We start from the raw sequence: 17,526 nt of genomic DNA on the forward strand, positions 1-17,526 counted from the left end.
GTCGAAGTTAGCCACTCAACCGACTGAGCCATCCAGGTGCCCCTAAGCTGTCAGTTTTCACACAACACTGTCCTAAGTATAATCACGTTAGCTCGGGTAGAACCATGCAGTGTCAGCCTGAGCAACAGCTGGATGTGGTGACAGTACATCCAAGGTCTGAATACCATATATCAGTTTTCTTGAAGACGAGTCCCATTTCCACACTGGCCTCATCTCCCGGTACACTACGAGTATGGAATTTATCCTAATGCCTCTTCCAAAGAGGCTCAGGGTTATAGAATCTCCCATCTGAAGTATCTTCTGTGATGGCACAGTCCAGCCAGGTCCTTTACTGATTAGGGAATTAAAGCCAAGAAAAGGCCCAGGACTTGTCCACGGTCACAAAGTTGGGCAGGGGGTGGCAGCATCAGCACTGAGGCCCGAGTCTCCTCACTTCTCATTCGGGCTCTCTGCCTGAGCCGTACTACCCTTCTAGTTCCGGGAAGCTTGGGGACAAACCAAGTGGAAGTGATATTTCAGTCAGAAGCAAGTTCAGGAATGATCCAGGCTGAGGGAACAGCATGTGCAAAGACCCTGGGGCAAAAGCAAAATGCACTGAAGGAAGACCAGCAGGGGAGACAGACAAAGAGAATCAAAGGATTCAGAGGGGCCCTGAAGGAACAGGTGGTCCCGCACGGAGTCTCGAACGGTAGGTGTGAGTACGGTAAGCTAGGTGTGAATGAGTGGCCAAAGGAACGAAGTCCGAGCCAAGAAACTGCCCAGGCTGGGGCCTGAAGATACAGTGTATGTGGGCAGATTTTGGGAGATGTGTCAGGGGGTGGGAAGAGACTGGGTCACGCCCAGGAATCTGGATCTGATCTTCTGCAAACTGAAAGATACTAAACTAAGGAGTGATTGGCATTGGAGATGCACTCTGAAAGCCATTAGAGAGGGATGAAGAATATTAATGGCACCTGGGTATTCAACACAGAGTATATGACCCAGCAATTCCACTCGGAAACGGAGACTAGGAACTCAAGTCAAATGCTTGTACGCCAGTGTTCCCTGCACTATTCGCAGCAGCTCACAGGTGGAAACCACCCAAGTGTCCATCAACAGGTGAATACCCAGAACGTGGCATATCCATACAATGGAATAGTATTCAGCCTTCAAAAAGGGGAGTGGTGGTACATACTACATGCATGAACCTTGAAAACGTCTAAGTGAAAGAAGCCACACACCCGAGGCCACATTCTGTGTGACTCTGTTGTTACAAAATGGCCAACAGAGCCGAGTCTACAAAGTTGACTGCCAAGGGGTACAAGGTTTCCTGGGATGGGGGGTAATAATGAAAATGGTCTGAAACTGATGGGGGTAATGGTTGTGAAACTCTGACTATACTAAATGCCACTGAGTTGTATACTTTAAACGGGTGAATTGTATGGTATGTGAGTTATATTTCAATAAAGCGGTACTTTAAAAATTCTTTTTTAGGAAAAACTGATCGGATAAGGGGGAGGGCAGGAGAGGGAGGAGCAGGGGAAGACGAGGCGGCTCTCCGGCCTCTGGCTCAGGCACCTGATTGGATGGTGGTACCATTTACCACAAGGGACCCAGGAGAGTTGGCTGGTTTTGTGCGTGGACAGAGGGTCTTGTGTAATAACGAAAACAGCCTGGGATATGTCGCACAGGGGATGTATGAGGGATGCCCGCAAGGAGGCATCTCAGAGGCAGATGGAAAAACGGTTCTGGGGCACAAAATTCTGAGCGAGAGATACTGACTTGTGGCGTGTCACCTTCTAGGTGTCACTAAAGCAGCTTGAAAGGACAAGGCTGCCCCAAGAACACATAGAAGAGAATGTTGCCTAGGACAGAGTACAGGGAGCACCAACACCGGAAGACACGGACGTGGCCAAAAGTGTGGCAAAGAAGCACAACAGAAAGAATCCCATGAAGGATCTAAGGGACTTGGAGTTGGGAAGCCAGCATGACCTCAGGGACCGCAGCTCCAGCAGAGCTCTGAGGACAGACTACAGTGGGTTAGGGTAGTGCTTCCCAACCTTGTCCCGGCTGCAGAGGAGGTATGTGTACTGCACCTTAGAGCTAATGCGTACTGGGTTCCCTAGTACGCACTCTCTCCTGCCTCCAGCCCCCAGCCCCCAGGTTAGAAAGCTCTGGGCTAAGGCTTCAACAGGAGGTAAAGACCAGGGGTGCCTGGGTGGCTCAGTCGGTTAAACATCCGACTTCAGCTCAGGTCATGATCTCTCAGTTGGTAGGTTCAAGGCCCATATTGGGCTCTGTGCTGACAGCTTGGAGCCTGGAGCCTTTTTCAGATTCTGGGTCTCCTTCTCTCTCTGCTCCTCCCCCACTCCTGCTCTGTCTCCCTCCCTCTCTCTCTCAAAAATAAATAAACATTAAAATTAAAAAAAAAAAAAAATAGGAGGTAGGCACCTGGGTGGCCGGTGTGGTCTCTGCTCCTCACCCACTCCTGCTCTGTCTCCCTCCCTCTCTCTCTCAAAAATAAATAAACATTAAAATTAAAAAAAAAAAAATAGGAGGTAGGCACCTGGGTGGCTCGGTTGGTTAAGCCTCCTACATCAGCTCAGGTCATGATCTCACAGTTTATGGGTCTGAGCCCTGCGTATGGGCTCTGTGCTGACAGCTTGGAGCCTGGAGCCTTTTTCAGATTCTGGGTCTCCTTCTCTCTCTGCTCCTCCCCCACTCCTGCTCTGTCTCCCTCCCTCTCTCTCTCAAAAATAAATAAATGTTGAAAATAATTTTTTAACTCTGATGTTAAAAAAATTAGGAGGTATAGACAGCAGTAAATACAGGCACACCTTACTTTACTGCATTTTTTAAAAAACAAATTAAAGGTTTGTGGACAACCCCGTGTTGAGCAAGTCTCCAGGCACCATTTTCCCAACAGCGTCTGCTCGCTTCGTGTCTCTGTGTCACATTTTGGTAATTCTTGCCATATTTCAAACTGTTTCATTATTATTGCACTTGTTATAGTGCTCTGTAACCAGTGATTACAACTCATGGAGAGCTCAGATGATGGTTAGCGTATTTTAGCAATAAGCTATTTTTAAATTAAAGCACATACATTGTTTTACATGTAATAGACCATAACATGGTGTAAGCATTACTATTCTATGCTCTCGGAAATCGAGAAATTCATTTGACCCGCTTTACTGTAATAGTCTGGAACCGAACCCACAATGTCTCCAAGGTATGCCTGTATTAAGAATTCTTTGAAGAAAGGGTGGTAGTTGGAGGGGCTTAGTAATAGGTTGGGAAAGACCCGTGCACGCCTGCACCCCAGGGAACAGAGAGCCTAAAGACGGCATAAGGATGCAGACAGGAACTAACTGTCCAAGCGGAATCTTTGAGAGGGGACCTCAGCAGAGACGAGCTGTGTGTTGTGTTGAGATGGCCAGGAGGGTAGTAAGGGACACAGAGGGGTTGTAAGGACTGGGGACAGCCAAATAGGCAATGGCTCTGTCCTCTCGGTGAGGCCGGGACACAGGTCAGAGAGGGAGGGAGCTGAGCAGCAGCACACAGCAGAGAGAGGCCACAAGCCCAGGCGAAGCCCACAACCGGGTTGTGGTTTTGCCCGCTGGTGTCTGGCTCCTGGGAGCAGGGGCCAAACAGGTGCGCAGTGCGACTGACCCAAGCCTGGGGGTGGCTAAGCTGTCCCCGGAGAAGGATGAAGGAGCCAGGGGATGAGCAGAGTGGGGTTAAGGCAGGATGTGAAATTAAGAACAAGGGAGGGGGGGTGAAGACAGAACAAGAGAGACACCAAAAGGGCAGAGGACACAGACTCTGAAGTCTTGATGGAGTCAAGAAGCAGGGTAGGAGAAGGCAGAGGGGACAGGATTGGACGCTGTGGCCAGAGGGTGGGACCCTGCGGTTGGACTGCGGAGGCAGCCAATAGGCAGGAAATGCAAGGTCAGGGTGTCTGCTGAAATAGGCTTTTGGAAGAGGCTGGCTGGAGAGGAAGCCTATGGACAAGCACACAGGCCCAGGACCCTGGGGAAGAGGAAGGCGTGGGGCTGCATCATCTGTGACCCCACCCAGAATGGGGTAGGGCGGGGGGTTGGGGGGGGTGCTCAGCCTTGGAGAGGCCACAGGGCAGTTTCAGTTAGGGGCTGTGCTCACCGTACCCAGGTAGTTCTTCTCGGCTTCAGATCACTATCAAGGGGCCCGATTTCCTCAAAGTTTCCAAATCCAGTGCTGGAACCGCCGGGACCGCCCTGTGGAAGAGAAAATGAACAACAAAATACGCCCAGAGAAAGCATTAGTCAAATCGTCGTCATGATAATAATGACCACATTCACTCGAAACGATTTATGATTTCGTGATGGCCGGGTCAAGGTCTTACAAAAGACACAACTGACCCGGTGAACCAGGGGTGTCCGTACCCACTGAGCCCCTCGAACTGCTGAAGTCTTTCTAAAGGGAAAAGACCCAGGGGCGCCTGTCTGGCTCAGTGAGCAGAGCATGTGACTCTTGACCTCCGGGTTGTGAATTCAAGCCCCGTCTTGGGTGTAAAGAGATTGCTTAAAAATGAATAAATAAATGGAAAAGACCTGGCTTTGGAGCCCCAGAAGAAACTTTCCTACTTCTGATCCTCTGAGACTGAACCCTGACCTCACGTGGGGCTCACTGACCTTCAAAACACCTTGTCCAACCCCTCTCATTTCCAAGATGAACAGTAAGGCCCAGGGAAGGGACATGACATTAGGGGTCTTCCAGGCCTGGAAGTGGGGCCCTGTGACTCTTCACCCCACCACCCTCTCTTCTGTCCCTGCAGACTGATAAGGGACACAGACCGAGGGGGCAGTTTGATCACATGGAGCCCTGGGATATAATTTAGCAAATGTAGAAGTCCTAGGGCAGGAAGGACTCAATACTGTGTGCATCCAGGGTCACGGGCGGAGGCAGGACTGTGAACGGAGCTCAGTGCTGGGGCCCAGCCACGACAGGCAAAGGCCCTATGAGCTGTGAAGGGCAAAGCGAGGGGAGGAGCCCCTTCAGGAGATGGTCAGGGAAAAGCATGGTCAGTGCTTTTCAGGACAAAGTCTCGGGAACCAGCTGAGCCGAGGGGAAATGTGTAGGGCCTCGGATAAAAGGATACTGACTCCCTGTGCACGAGCAAGATGGACAGAAAAGGGAGGTGCAGAGAGATGAAAGGAAAGCCTTGGAGAAACAGAAGCCAGGGTTATCTGTATAGGGAATCTAAAGAAAAAAAAAAAGACAACATAGGGTCAGGGGTAACCAGGGGACCCCAACAGAGAAAGACTGTAAGAAACTATGTAATGTTTTGAAACTAGACCACACTATTGTAAAACCAGGAGGCTACAAATCCCTCTAAGTATATGCACTCGGTCTCTTAAGCTTTCCTACTACCGTGGCAAAAAGCTCACGGACCAGGGCCGGGCCGGGCTGGGCCGACTCAGCACAAGGTTATTTATAACTGCGGAAGAATGCACCTTCGGTGTCCCTCGCTGGGGGAACAGGTGAGTAAGTTACAACATGTCCACAGGATGGAATGTGAAACGGCCATCTAGAATCACAAACTATAGAAAAACTATGTGACAACTTTGAAAAACGCTTATAATGCAACGTGCAATAAATTAAGAGCAAGTGTGTACAATCGGGTGAGTGCTGGGTCCCGTTCTCCGAGTAGACTGACTGGGAGACAGGACAGGACCAAAGAGAAAGGTGGGAAGCTGGGAATTCCAGGGGCTTGGCTTTTGTGGGACAAATCCCAATTTCCGGTCCTGCTTTTGAGAGGCTGTGGGTGGCAGCAGGAGAGGGCACCTCCCTACCCCACCCCCATGGCAATGACAAACAGGCTGGAGGTGTTCTATGCTATTTGAGAACATGCTACTGCAAAATCCTTTTTTCTTTAGAACTTTGGGATGGGGTGCTGGCCATGGTCCAGGACTATGCAGTGACTCTGAAGTATGGGAAATGTGTCGGCAGACCAACGGAAATGCTTAAATGGCTTAAAAGTGTACCTAAGGGGTGCCTGGGTGACTCAGTCAGTTAAGTCTGACTTCAGCTCAAGTCAGGATTTCATGGTTTGTGTGTTCAAACCCCACGTCGGGATCTTTGCTGACAGCTCAGAGCCTGGACACTGTTTCAGATTCTGTGTCTCCTTCTCTCTCTGCCCCTCCCACACTCATGTTCTCTCTCTCTCGCTCTCTCAAAAATAAACATTAAAAAAATTGGGGGAGAGAAGCGGGGTAAGAGGGAGCACTATGTCCATGGAAGTGCCCGAGGCAACCTCTGCTAAGGAGCAGAAGGAAATGGAAGATGAAGTGACTACTCCAGCGAAAGTGGAAGAATCAAAATTAAAACCAAGGTATCCTCATTCAGGACAAAAGCCTGGAGGTTCAGATTTCCTTAGGAAACGACTGCAGAAAGGGCAAAAATATTTTGAGTCTGGGGGGATACAACCTGGCTGAAGCAAACATGAAGCACAAGCAGCTTCCCAGGGCGGCTCCGGGTAAGACAGAGGTCACTGGTGAGCACAGTCCCAGTCCACAGGACTTTCCCCAATGGGAACCACCCCCCGCTGCTAGCAAGCTGCTGGATGATTAACAGAGCTGAACTGCATGAATCCTCCCATTCCCATTATTTCTCCTTAATATGTTACTTTGTCTGCTTTTTCCTTTCTTTCACTAAGTCATTTGAGAATGACAGCTTTGGGGCACCTGGGTGGCTCAGTCAGTTAAGCGTCTGACTTTGGCTCAGGTCATGATCTCACGGTTCATGGGTTCAAGCCCCGCATCAGGCTCTGCACTGACAGCTCGGAGCCTGGAGCCTGCTTCAGATTCCGTGTCTCCCTCTCTCTCTGCCCCTCCCCTACTCATGGTATGTCTCTCTCTATATCAAAAATTTTTTAAATTAAAAAAAAAAAGAGAATGACAGCTTTTCAGGTAGCGGTAGTGCATGCTGTTATTGTAAGGGAATATACATGTGTAGAGTTTTTTTATAGTTCAACAGTCTGCTGATAAAGAGAACATGTTAGAGCGACATAAAGTAATCAACTTGAAGATAATCGTATATATTACCTAACTCCTCGTGTAGGACTGGTTCAACAAGTAACAAACAAGTTTTATGATTGTAATGCTTTGGTTTTCTTTAACTCATCTCAATTATAGCTTTGTATGTTACTCTTATTTAATATAACCTCTACTGTATTGATTTATTCTGTATTTTCCTTTTGGATTTTGTAAAACAGAAGTTTAAGACCACACATTGGAAGAAAGATCACATTCTTCAAACAAAAATAGATGGGGCTCTGAAAGATTTGTATCACTGTGTTTGAACTTGAATGGCCTTAAACCTGTTTCAGCTTTAACAAGAGAATTTTTTAAAAACTCTTAATGTTTGTTTATTTCTGAGAGAGAGAGACGGTGTGAGCAGGGGAGGATCAGAGAGAGAGGGAAACACAGAACTGAAACAGGCTCCAGGCTCTGAGCTGGCTGTCAGCATAAAGCCCGATGTGGGGCTCGAACCCACAAACCACGAGATTATGACCTGAGCTGAAGTCAGAATCTCAATCGACGGAGCCACCCAGGTGCCCCTAACAACAGAATTTCACTTGGGCAATACTTGCCCATTCTTATGTGACTCTAGTGCTTAACAGCTGCCCCTTAAGCTAGTATTCTTAGTTCTACAATGTTAGAGAATGTTTCATTGAAGACGGGAATGCAGCGAGCATGCGCCTTGACCGCTGAATTCACTGTGCCATTTCTGTCAACACAATAGTTTTGCACAACCTCTCAAAAAATTTTTTTAGAAAAAAGAAAAAAAGAAGAAAGTGTACCTGAAATGGTTCACTACTCTAGAGTTACCTCACTCAGACCTCCATTCTCAAAGACCTGTCCAGAGAACTCATACTCAGGAGGCTGCTAGAGTAGATCTCCTTTTAATCTAAATTAATCGTCTCTTCCCTCATCAGTCTTTTTCCTTTTCCTGTGTGCCTCTGAGGAAATGAAGGACAGGTTGGTTGGTTAGCCAGCTGACAACCTTCAAATGGTATCTCAGCTCAGAGGGTTAACCTAACCCAAGGTCACAAAGTAGGCAGCCTCCAGGGGCAGAGAAGTGTATGCGTGGAGAAGAGAACAGGTGAGGAAAGAGGGATCCCCTCTTCCAGAAGCTCCTGTCCTATCTGAAACTCAGCTTTAGGATAGCAAGTTCAGGCCCCAGGTTGCCAAGTCTCTAGAATTTTAGAAAAAGGAAAGAAATGGGGCACCTGGGTGGCTTAGTCAGTTAAGCGTCCAACTTCGGCTCAGGTCATGATCTCACAGTTTGTGAGTTGAGCCCCACGTCGGGCTCTGTGCTGACAGCTCAGAGCCCGGAGCCTGTTTCAGATTCTGTGTCTCTCTCTCTGACCCTCCCCTGCTCATGCTGTCTCCCTCTCTCTCTCAGAAATAAATAAAAAATTTAAAAAAAAAAGAAAAAAGAAAGAAATGTCTTGAATTTAAAATGTTGGCAACCAATCCAGATAAAACAAAAGGAAGGTTTTGCTACTTCTGAAATTCGATGGTTTTTAAATTCCAGAGAGCCCAGAAAGTGCCTGAGGGGCAGCACATGAGGGAGGGAATGCAGCCTGGGTGGGATCTGGCCGGCCCTCCAGCCCTTCTGCTTTCGGGGCTCTGCTCAGCTGTGTAGAAGCTTTCACTTAAGGGAGGAAAAAATCTTGTGGATTAGGAAAAAGTTGAAAAACCGTAAAATCCCTCAGATTAAAAACCAAAGCCCAGGGGCTCCTGGGTGGCTCAGTCGGTTCAATGTCTGACTTCAGCTCAGGTCATGATCTCACACTTGGTGAGTTCGAGCCCGGCGTCAGTCTCTGTGCTGACAGCTCAGGCCTGGAGCCTGCTTTGGATTCTGCATCTCACTCTCTCTCTGCCCCTCCCCTACTCACGCTGTCTCTCTCACAAAAATAAATAAACATTAAAAAAAATTTTAATTAAAAATAAAATACCCAAAGCCCAGAAAACAGAGCCCTGCTGCATCTTCACCCATGGCAGCCTTGGGCGGACAGCAGTGCACTGGGTACACCCACGGGATCTTCTCAGACACTTTTATCTGCCCCCTCAGGCTGGGTCTCACCTCCAGCTCAAAGGCACCGGCAGTAGCCCGTGAATACTGGCATTTGGGGAGGAAGTGACACATGCATCCCATAGTCCCATAAAGATGAGGACCGGACACCCCACTTACCGGTGAGCAACCTGGAGCCCAATGTGGGCCAGACCGCAGGTTTCCAGAGGCTGAAGCAAGACTCTGTTCCTCAAGCCCCGCCCCAGAGACTGGTCCAGGTGGGTGTGGGCCACCTCTGGGCAGGTATTTTAGGACTGCATCAGAGGTTCCTCTGCCTGCCCCCCAAAACTGCCTTCAACCAGTTCCCAGCCTTCCATCCTACAGACAGAGCTCCAGATTAAAACCCAAACAACACTCAGGGAGAAGGATAGGACCCACCATTTAAGATACAAAAACAAGGCTGAGTCCTTCCAAAGGGGGCTTTTCTGGGGGCAAGGAGTTGAGGTCTAGGAAGGACTGGGAGAAGAGAGAGAGAGGGAGGGCTGCTCAGGACTCTTTGTCAGCATATAGTCACGTGTGCCTTCAGGAGCCGCCACGGAGGCGTCCTGCCACTGACTGGGCTCAATATAATGTTTACTTATTTTGGAGAAAGACAGACAGAGACAGAGCATGAGCAGGGGAAAGGCAGACACAGAGCCCAAAACTGACTCCAGGCTCCTAGCTGTGAGCACGGAGCCGGATTTGGGACTCGAACTCACCAAACCATGAGATCACGACTTGAGCCGAAGTCGGACGCTCAACTGACTGAGCCACCCAGGTGCCCCTTGACTGGGCTTACTATAAAAAGACCTCTGCAAAGGCTAGCAGCCCTCGCTCTCTGATTTGGCCTCCTTAGTATACAATTGTCTTTGCCTGCCTCAGGACACCAAACCCCTCAGCCTAGGAGCCCCCCCCAGACCACTACTGCCCCTTCTGAGCGGTGAGCCTTTACGAGCAAGCAAAGTGGTAAGTGGGGAAAACCTGGCCAGCCAGCCAGGCCACTTTTACCTGAAGCCACATGACCAGGGGCAGCTCCGAGAAGTTCTTGCAGGGGTTCATAGCATAATAGAGCCACCAGAACATGTGAGCATCCTTTCGGACAGTCACATAATCCCATACTTCCTTTCCCTCCTCTGCAGGCCAGTCAATGACTGTTCCTGAAACAGAAGCACAACATGAATTCTTGAAGAGTGCCAACCACGCAGGTAAATTCCAAGGCTGTAGAGATGGCCGTGCTAAGCCAGAGATAATGTGGTTCGTATTTTAAGTGATGTACTCATGTTAATGTACTGTGGAGATAAGGAAAAGACACTTCAGTTGTGAAAAAACAAATCAAACTTAATAGTGTGGCACAGGAGGGTGGAGGCTTTCATTTTTTCCTCTGCACCTTGTGTAGTATTTGAATTTTTAACAGGAAGCATGAAACATGTTTACAATTCTGGTGGTTTTTTAAAACTTTATTTATTTTGAGATAGAGAGAGAATGTAAGTGGGGTAGGGACAGAGAGAGAGACAGAGACAGAGACAGAGAGACAGACAATCCCAAGCTGGCTCCACACTGATAGCAGAGAGCCCAATGTGGGGCTTGAACGCACAAACCTTGAGATCATGACCTGAGCCAAAGTCAGACACTTAACCAACGGAGCTTCCCAGGCACTCCTACAATTCTGTTTTGAAAAGCGAGACAGATTTACATTTTGAGGTGAAAAAGGAAAAATCTCAAAATGCAAAATGCTGGTTTTTCTATCTCATTTAGTATATTATTGAAGAGGTAGCCCAAATCAGAGGGACTAATTCACTTGTGTTGGGGCAACTGTTAGCTTTTGTGAAGGGAAAAAATTGTAAGTCCTATTAAAACTTTTTTTATGTTTACTTTTGTTACTTTTTGAGAGACAAAAAGAGAAAGAGAGAGAGAGCAAGTTGGGGAGGGGCAGAGAGAGAGAGAGAGAAAATCCCAAGCAGGTTCAGCGCGCTGTCCATGCAGAGCCAGGCGTGGGGCTCAAACTCAAGAACTGCGAGATCCTGACCTGAGCCAAAACCAACAGTCAGACGCTTAACTGACTGAGCCTCCCAGGTGCCCCCAAAAATGTAGGTCCTTGCATAACACTATATGCCAAAATCAATTTCAAGTGGATAAAGTATTTCAATTTTAAAATTTAGATATTAAAAATAATATGAAAATATAATTGAATGTTTTTCTGATCTCTGGATGGGGAAATGATGTAAGCATGACCCAGAGACCATAAAGAAAAATATCAACAGAGTTGAGGACAGAAACTTGTTACATTTTCTGTACAATAAAATTTATGTACATCAAAAATTAAAAGGCAGACAACAAAGAAAGAGCTGTGACAAATATGAAAATCAGCAATTGTCCTTACTTGTGTAGATCAATTTAAAAAAGGAAGATCCTGGGGTGCCTGAGTAGCTCAGTTGGTTAAGCATCTGACACTTGATTTTGGCTCAGATCTCAGTGGGTTTGAGCCCCAAGTCGGGCTCTATTCTGACAGCTTGGAGCCTGCTTGGGATCCTCTCTCCCTCTCTCTCTACCCCTTCCCTGCTCTCTCTGGCGCTCTCTCTTTCAAAATAAATAAACTTAAAAAGAAAATAAAAAAGCAAGATCCTAATAGGTAAATGGGTAAAGCCTGTGAGGAAATCATTTATGAAAAAGAAATTCAAAGTCTGATAAATATGTGAAAAAAGGGTTAACATCACTAATATTCAGATACAAAAATTAAAATGATATGAGGTCCCTAAAAAACTCTTTGCTTATTTGATAGACAACAGGTGATCAATGTCCACAGGGAGACAGGAGCCCAGCCCTCAGCACTGTTGGGAATGGTGCACCCGGCATCACTTTTTGGGAAGGTAGTTTGGCTTTCCAAAGATCAAAAGATATTGCACAGATTAAAAGCCATATATATACATGTACATCCTTCACTCTGGCCACTCCAGTTTTCCTTAGTTATCTTTGTAGCATCTGCAAGATATGTATCAGAAAAGGGTAAGTTATGTACATTTTCTATGTCACCTTTGCTGACCTTTGAGAGTAACACCTCTCAAGTTACATTGTTTTTCTCAAATACCCTCTGTGGGTTAAAAAGAAAAAGAAAAGAAAAAGAAAAAGAAAAAGCTGGGGCGCCTGGGTGGCTCAGTCAGTTAAACGTCCGACTTCAGCCCAGGTCATGATCTCGTGGTTCGTGGGTTCGAGCCCCGCGTCGGGCTCTGTGCTGACAGCTAGCTCAGAGCCTGGAGCCTGTTTCAGATTCTGTATCCCCCTCTCTCTCTGAACCTCCCCTGCTCACGCAGGCTCTCTCTCAGAAATAAATAAAACATTAAATTAAAAAAAGCTAAAATCCAAAGATGATGAGAAGCCACCCTGGATGATGGGCATTTCCTGCCTTCTACTTCCTCTTTTCTTAAATTTCAAGCCCCCATGACAAGGAAAAGAACAAAAACTGATCTCAAAAAGAAGAGAAGGGAGTAGATGAGGAGACGAAGAGGTTTTGTAACTGATTAAGAAAACCAGAAAGTGGCTTGAGGAGCAGAATAGAATGGCTAGATCACGGACGTGGCTGGAAGATTTCAGGTACAAGTGACATTAGATCACACAATCTCTAGAAAATAAACGGCCTGGGTCCATTTTGACTTAATGGCTGGCACTCCTCCCTTCCCTGGCAGTGAGCACTGCTAAAATTTAGGGGGCGGGGGGCGGGACCCAACCTATCTGACAACATTTCCCCGACCCAAGCTGAAGGGCCAGAGGATCCCCAGTTACACAAGGGAAGAGGAGGAATGTTGAGCAATCCGCCTAAGGTCACAAGGCAAGTTTGTGGCCAGTTCGAGTTCTCTGATCTTGATTCAGATCATAAACCATTTTGCTGAAAGACTGAAAATCAATTTGCAAGTCATCCCATTAAACACGAATTCGTTTTTGTTCAAAAGAATTGCAGTGAAGGGAGAGATTATCCTGTCCCGATCAAGTTAGAGAGAAAGGTCTGATCTCAATGAAACGTCCCATTCGAGGTGGGATTTTTCCGGGTCCTTTGGACCGCACGTTCCAGCTCAAAAGAAGAAGTCCCCATAATCCCAGTTAGCAGCCAGTCACGGCAGGAAAAGGGAGGCGGATTTAGGATCTTGGAAACCTCACCCACCAGTAGTTTCCCCAACTCAAGTATTTAGCACAACTGCTGCTCCCTAGGCTGAGGGAAGCCAGGAGCGCCAGACCACTCAGCGCCAGAAAGGGGTAGAAAAAAGCACTTAGCATGTTATTTTTAAAAAAAGAAAAAAAAAAAGTGAGGTCCTAAAGCACTTGATCACGGAAGGTAGAAACTGGGGGAAAGAGATTTGCTCTAAAGAGCACAAACCCACTGACAGACTCTCCCCCCTGGAGCGAGAAGGATGCACCGGCCGCTGATGCACCTTTTGCCCGAACCTACCGGTACTCAGGCCCAGCAGCAACAGCAGAGGAAGCACCGCGGCTGAGGTCCCCGGCGCCAGCTCCATGGCGAATGCCGTGCGGCGGCATCAGCCGAAGGCTGAACCCCGCGCCCCACCACGTGACGGCGGTGNGCCTGGGCGGGGCCTGGGCGGCTCTGCTGGGCCTCGGGACCGAGAGCCAGGCAGCCGCGCTCTGGGCGCACTGTCTGCCCCACCGCGTCCTCCGTCGCCGTTTTGGGGATGGATCAGAGAGGTTGAGGCGTTTAATGCATTTGCTTGACTTGGGTCGTGGGACCGGACTGAGACGCTGCAGAGAAATAACGACGAGAACCATCCTTCCGGCCCCGCTCATCTCTTCCCTCCCCGGCAACAGGCCTGATATTTCAAAAGCCACTGCATCTACCTCCAAACACATGAAGCCTGGACCTGAAGGTCGTTGAAAACTGCGATTCCATTTTCATAGACCTGTGTTTAAAATTATTTTAACTATAAAATTGCATATATTATGAACGTTTTGGAAATTAAAAAAAATTTAGATCCTAAAAAACAAACCATTGTTGTCTTCACCATTTTAAGTACAATAATAAAAAAAAAAAAATTATTCTGCGGGCGCCTGGGTGGCTCGGTCGGTTAAGCGTCCGACTTCGGCTCAGGTCATGATCTCACGGTTCGTGGGTTCGAGCCCCGCCTCGGGGTCTGTGCTGACAGCCAGCTCAGAGCCTGGAGCCTGTTTCAGATTCTGTGTCTCCCTCTCTCTCTGACCCTCCCCTGCTCACGCTGTCTCTCTCTCAGAAATAAATAAAACATTAAAAATATTATTCTGTTTTTTTATGTTGATAATTGGTCACTAGCATCATTCTGTGTTAACATTGTCTTCACGTCATTTTATTTTTTAAATTTCTTTAAACCTAACTTTATTTTTTAAGTTTATTTATTTACTTATAATGTTTATTTTTGAGAGAGACAGAGAGTGTGAGTGGAGGAGGGGCAGAGAGAGAAAGGGATAATCTCAAGTAGGCTCCCCTGTAGTCAGTGCAGAGCCAGATGTGGGGCTCCAACTCACAAACTGTGAGATCATGACCCAAGCGGAAATCAAAAGTTGGTCGCTTAATGCCCAGGCGCTTCACAACCGTCATTTTAAAGAGGGAATTATAGGTTTGGAAAGGGGAAAGGAGGGAAAGAATGGTAGGGATGTTTCGTGTGTGTATGTGTGTGTATATGTGTGTATGTGTGTGTGTGTGTGTGTGTGTCTGTGTCTAAAGTTTATTTTTTTCTGAGTATACTGAATAACTCACCTCGTAGAGCTAGGAAACAGGATAATACAGGGACAGTATGAGAGTCAGCCTACTTCCATATATTCTATTTCAAACATGCACATGACAAAAAATGAAACAAGAACAAAGTCCATGTGACAAGTCTTTTTCTGGCTCCTCTGTATCCCTCTCCCCCTGCCTCTCATAAATGGACAGATGTTTTTATCTGCAGCCTTGTGAAATCATAGTCCTGCCAGTGAAGGGCAAGCACACTGAGATTTGGGCCAGAGAAAAGAATTAGGCAACTGGTTTCTCTGGGGGTGGTCCCAGAATGTGTAAAATACAGTAATGAGGGTACTGAGGGAACATTGAAGATGTGCATGCAAGTTACACCCTTAGTCAAACAGAAATAACTGTGTTACAAACATTATTTTAAGTTTTTCCTATCTAAAGCTTCCAGGTTGGGGGTGACTGAGTTGCTCAGTCAGTTGAGCATCAGACTCTTGATTTCAGCTCAGGTCATGATCTCAAGGTTTATGAGATTGAACCCTGTGTAGGGCTCCTCACCGAGCATGAAGCCTACTTAAGTTTCTCTCTCGCTCTCTCTTTCTCTCTCTCCCTTTGCCCCTCTCCCCTGCTCATGGGTGCTCTCTCTCTCTCTAAAGAAAAAAAAATTTTTTAAGCGTTAAAAAATAAATAAATAAAGCTTGCAAGTTGGTCTCTGTCACCAGAGCTTCAGAATACTCTCAGACATTCCATTACAGCTACACTTTCAAGGTCTTATGTTTTCATTGCAAAAATAAAACTACAATAAATATATTTTTCCATATGGTATTTTTCATATTTGGGATTACTTCTCTAAAATAGAATAGAAGTGATACAATTGCATAGAAGTCGACAAACAGTATTATATAACTTTAAAGCATGGGATGGGCTTAAACGGTAGAGATGATGGCAATACAGGTGAGGGCCAGGGAACTCACTGGTGTAAAATCAATAGATAAAACAATAGTGTAAAATCAACTAGAAACTATGGTTGTGCTCTGGGGGATAAATGACAGACATTGACAGAGAAGGAACATAAGGTAATTTCCTGAAGTAATGGTAATGTTGCATATAGGTGTGTTGGACAAATAAAATTCAACTGAGTAAGTTTTATTATTTTTTTTTTAAGTTTTACTCTATTGAAGTCATCTCTACTCCCCACATGGGGTTCGAACTCACGACCCTGAGTTCAAGAGTCCCACACTCCTCCAACGGAGCCAGCCAGGGACCCCTCAACTGAGAAAAATGTTAAAGATCGTATTGGTTGTATTCAATGATTCATGAATCTGGCAGCATACCGTCTAGAAGAAAGAAAGAAGAAAAGAAAGAAAGAAAAAGAAAATCCAAGGAGCTGTACAAAATAGGAGGCTTTTGTAGGCAGAAACCTCTGGATAAGGAAGTTACCAACAAAAGAAAAGGATTGTTTCAGGCAAGGCCTTTCTTGTGTGTGTGTGTTGGGGGAGTTATCATGTAGATTACTTAACTAGAGTTGACCAGGAGATTCTAGTTTGACTACTAAAGATCATATTCCTGGGGTGCCTGGGTGGCTCAGTTGATTAAGCGTCTGACCCCGGCTTAGGTCATCATCTCCGCGGTTCATGAGTACAAGCCCCGAGTCGCGCTCTGTGCTGACAGCTCAGAGCCTGGAGCCTGCTTCGGATTCTGTTTCTCCCTCTCTCTCTGCCTCTCCCCCACTCATGCTCTGTCTCTCTCAAAAATAAACATTTTAAAAAAGATCACACTCCTGGGTACCTGGCTGGCTCAGTCAGTAGAGCTTATGAGTCTCAATCTCAGGTTGTGGGCTTGAGACTCACCTAAGGCGTAATTACTTAAAAATAAAATCTTGGTGGGCACCCGGGTGGTTAAAGGTCCAGCTTTTGATATCAGCTTAGGTCATGATGTCACGGTTTGTGGCTTCAAGCCCCACATCAGGCTCTGCTCCGAGCATGGAGCCTGCTTGGGATTCTCTCTCTCCCTCTCTCTCTCTGTCCCTGCTCCCCAAGTGATTTTTGACAAATTTTTTGGGAGGAGCAAGAATTCTTGCCCCCCTCAAAGGTCCTTCTAGCTGATATACAGCTAGATATATATACAGATTAACAGGAGAAAATCATATGTAATAGCTTACATACGGGGAATCCACACAGGCATGGAAATTACAAACAAGCAAAATGAGTTACATATGTCATCCTGAACTGAGGAGAAAGAAGTGAGGGTCTGGAACTTCAGAGGAAACGGTAAGAGCCATAAGAAGAGCAGACAGAAGGTAATTAGATGTTTGCCCTGACATACAGATGGGTCACTCAGATAAAATTGTTCTTTGCTAATAATCCTTATCCTGGGAAAGACCCCCAGCTTAGATTCTTCTATGTAGTTAAGGGAGGGGCAAATTTTCTCTTGAGCCTATAGGGTCTCGATTGCCTTCAGCTCAAAATAATCTTCATGTCAAAGTGGCCCATCTTGGGGCAACCTGTGTCCTCAGTGTCTACAGTTCAAAACAATTCAATGGAGGAAACATAGCCTTTTCAACCAATGGTGTTAGAGCAATTGGATATCCAGAGGCAAAGAAAAGGGACTTCAATATAACTCTCACATCTTATAAAAAAAAATAACTCAGGGGTACCTGAATGGCTCAGTTGGTTAAGTGTCCGACTTCGGCTCAGGTCATGATCTCACAGTTCGTGGGTTCCAGCCCCGTGTTGGGCTCTGTACTGACA

The 17,526-nt window shown here is 46.6% G+C and overlaps 1 protein-coding gene and 1 pseudogene across 2 annotated transcripts in view; one reads left to right on the plus strand and one right to left on the minus strand.

Moving 5' to 3' along the window:
• The window catches only part of SCPEP1 (serine carboxypeptidase 1), a 37,581-nt gene extending 23,963 nt beyond the window's left edge, over positions 1-13,618 (minus strand). For both annotated transcript variants that reach the window (XM_077762863.1, XM_077762862.1), the window contains exons 1-3: positions 13,514-13,618; positions 10,084-10,232; positions 4,143-4,232 (exon numbers count right to left, since the gene is read on the minus strand). In XM_077762863.1, coding sequence (XP_077618989.1) covers positions 4,143-4,232; positions 10,084-10,232; positions 13,514-13,580 — 306 coding nt within the window. In that variant the 5' untranslated portion in view covers positions 13,581-13,618. The remainder of the gene's footprint in view (positions 1-4,142; positions 4,233-10,083; positions 10,233-13,513) is intronic.
• On the plus strand, positions 6,246-6,588 carry LOC144230557 (cAMP-regulated phosphoprotein 19 pseudogene; annotated as a pseudogene).
• Positions 13,619-17,526: the final 3,908 nt, after the last annotated feature.

Source organism: Crocuta crocuta, unplaced genomic scaffold (assembly GCF_008692635.1).
Source record: "Crocuta crocuta isolate KB4526 unplaced genomic scaffold, BGI_CrCroc_1.0 scaffold144, whole genome shotgun sequence".
Taxonomy (NCBI): domain Eukaryota; kingdom Metazoa; phylum Chordata; class Mammalia; order Carnivora; family Hyaenidae; genus Crocuta; species Crocuta crocuta.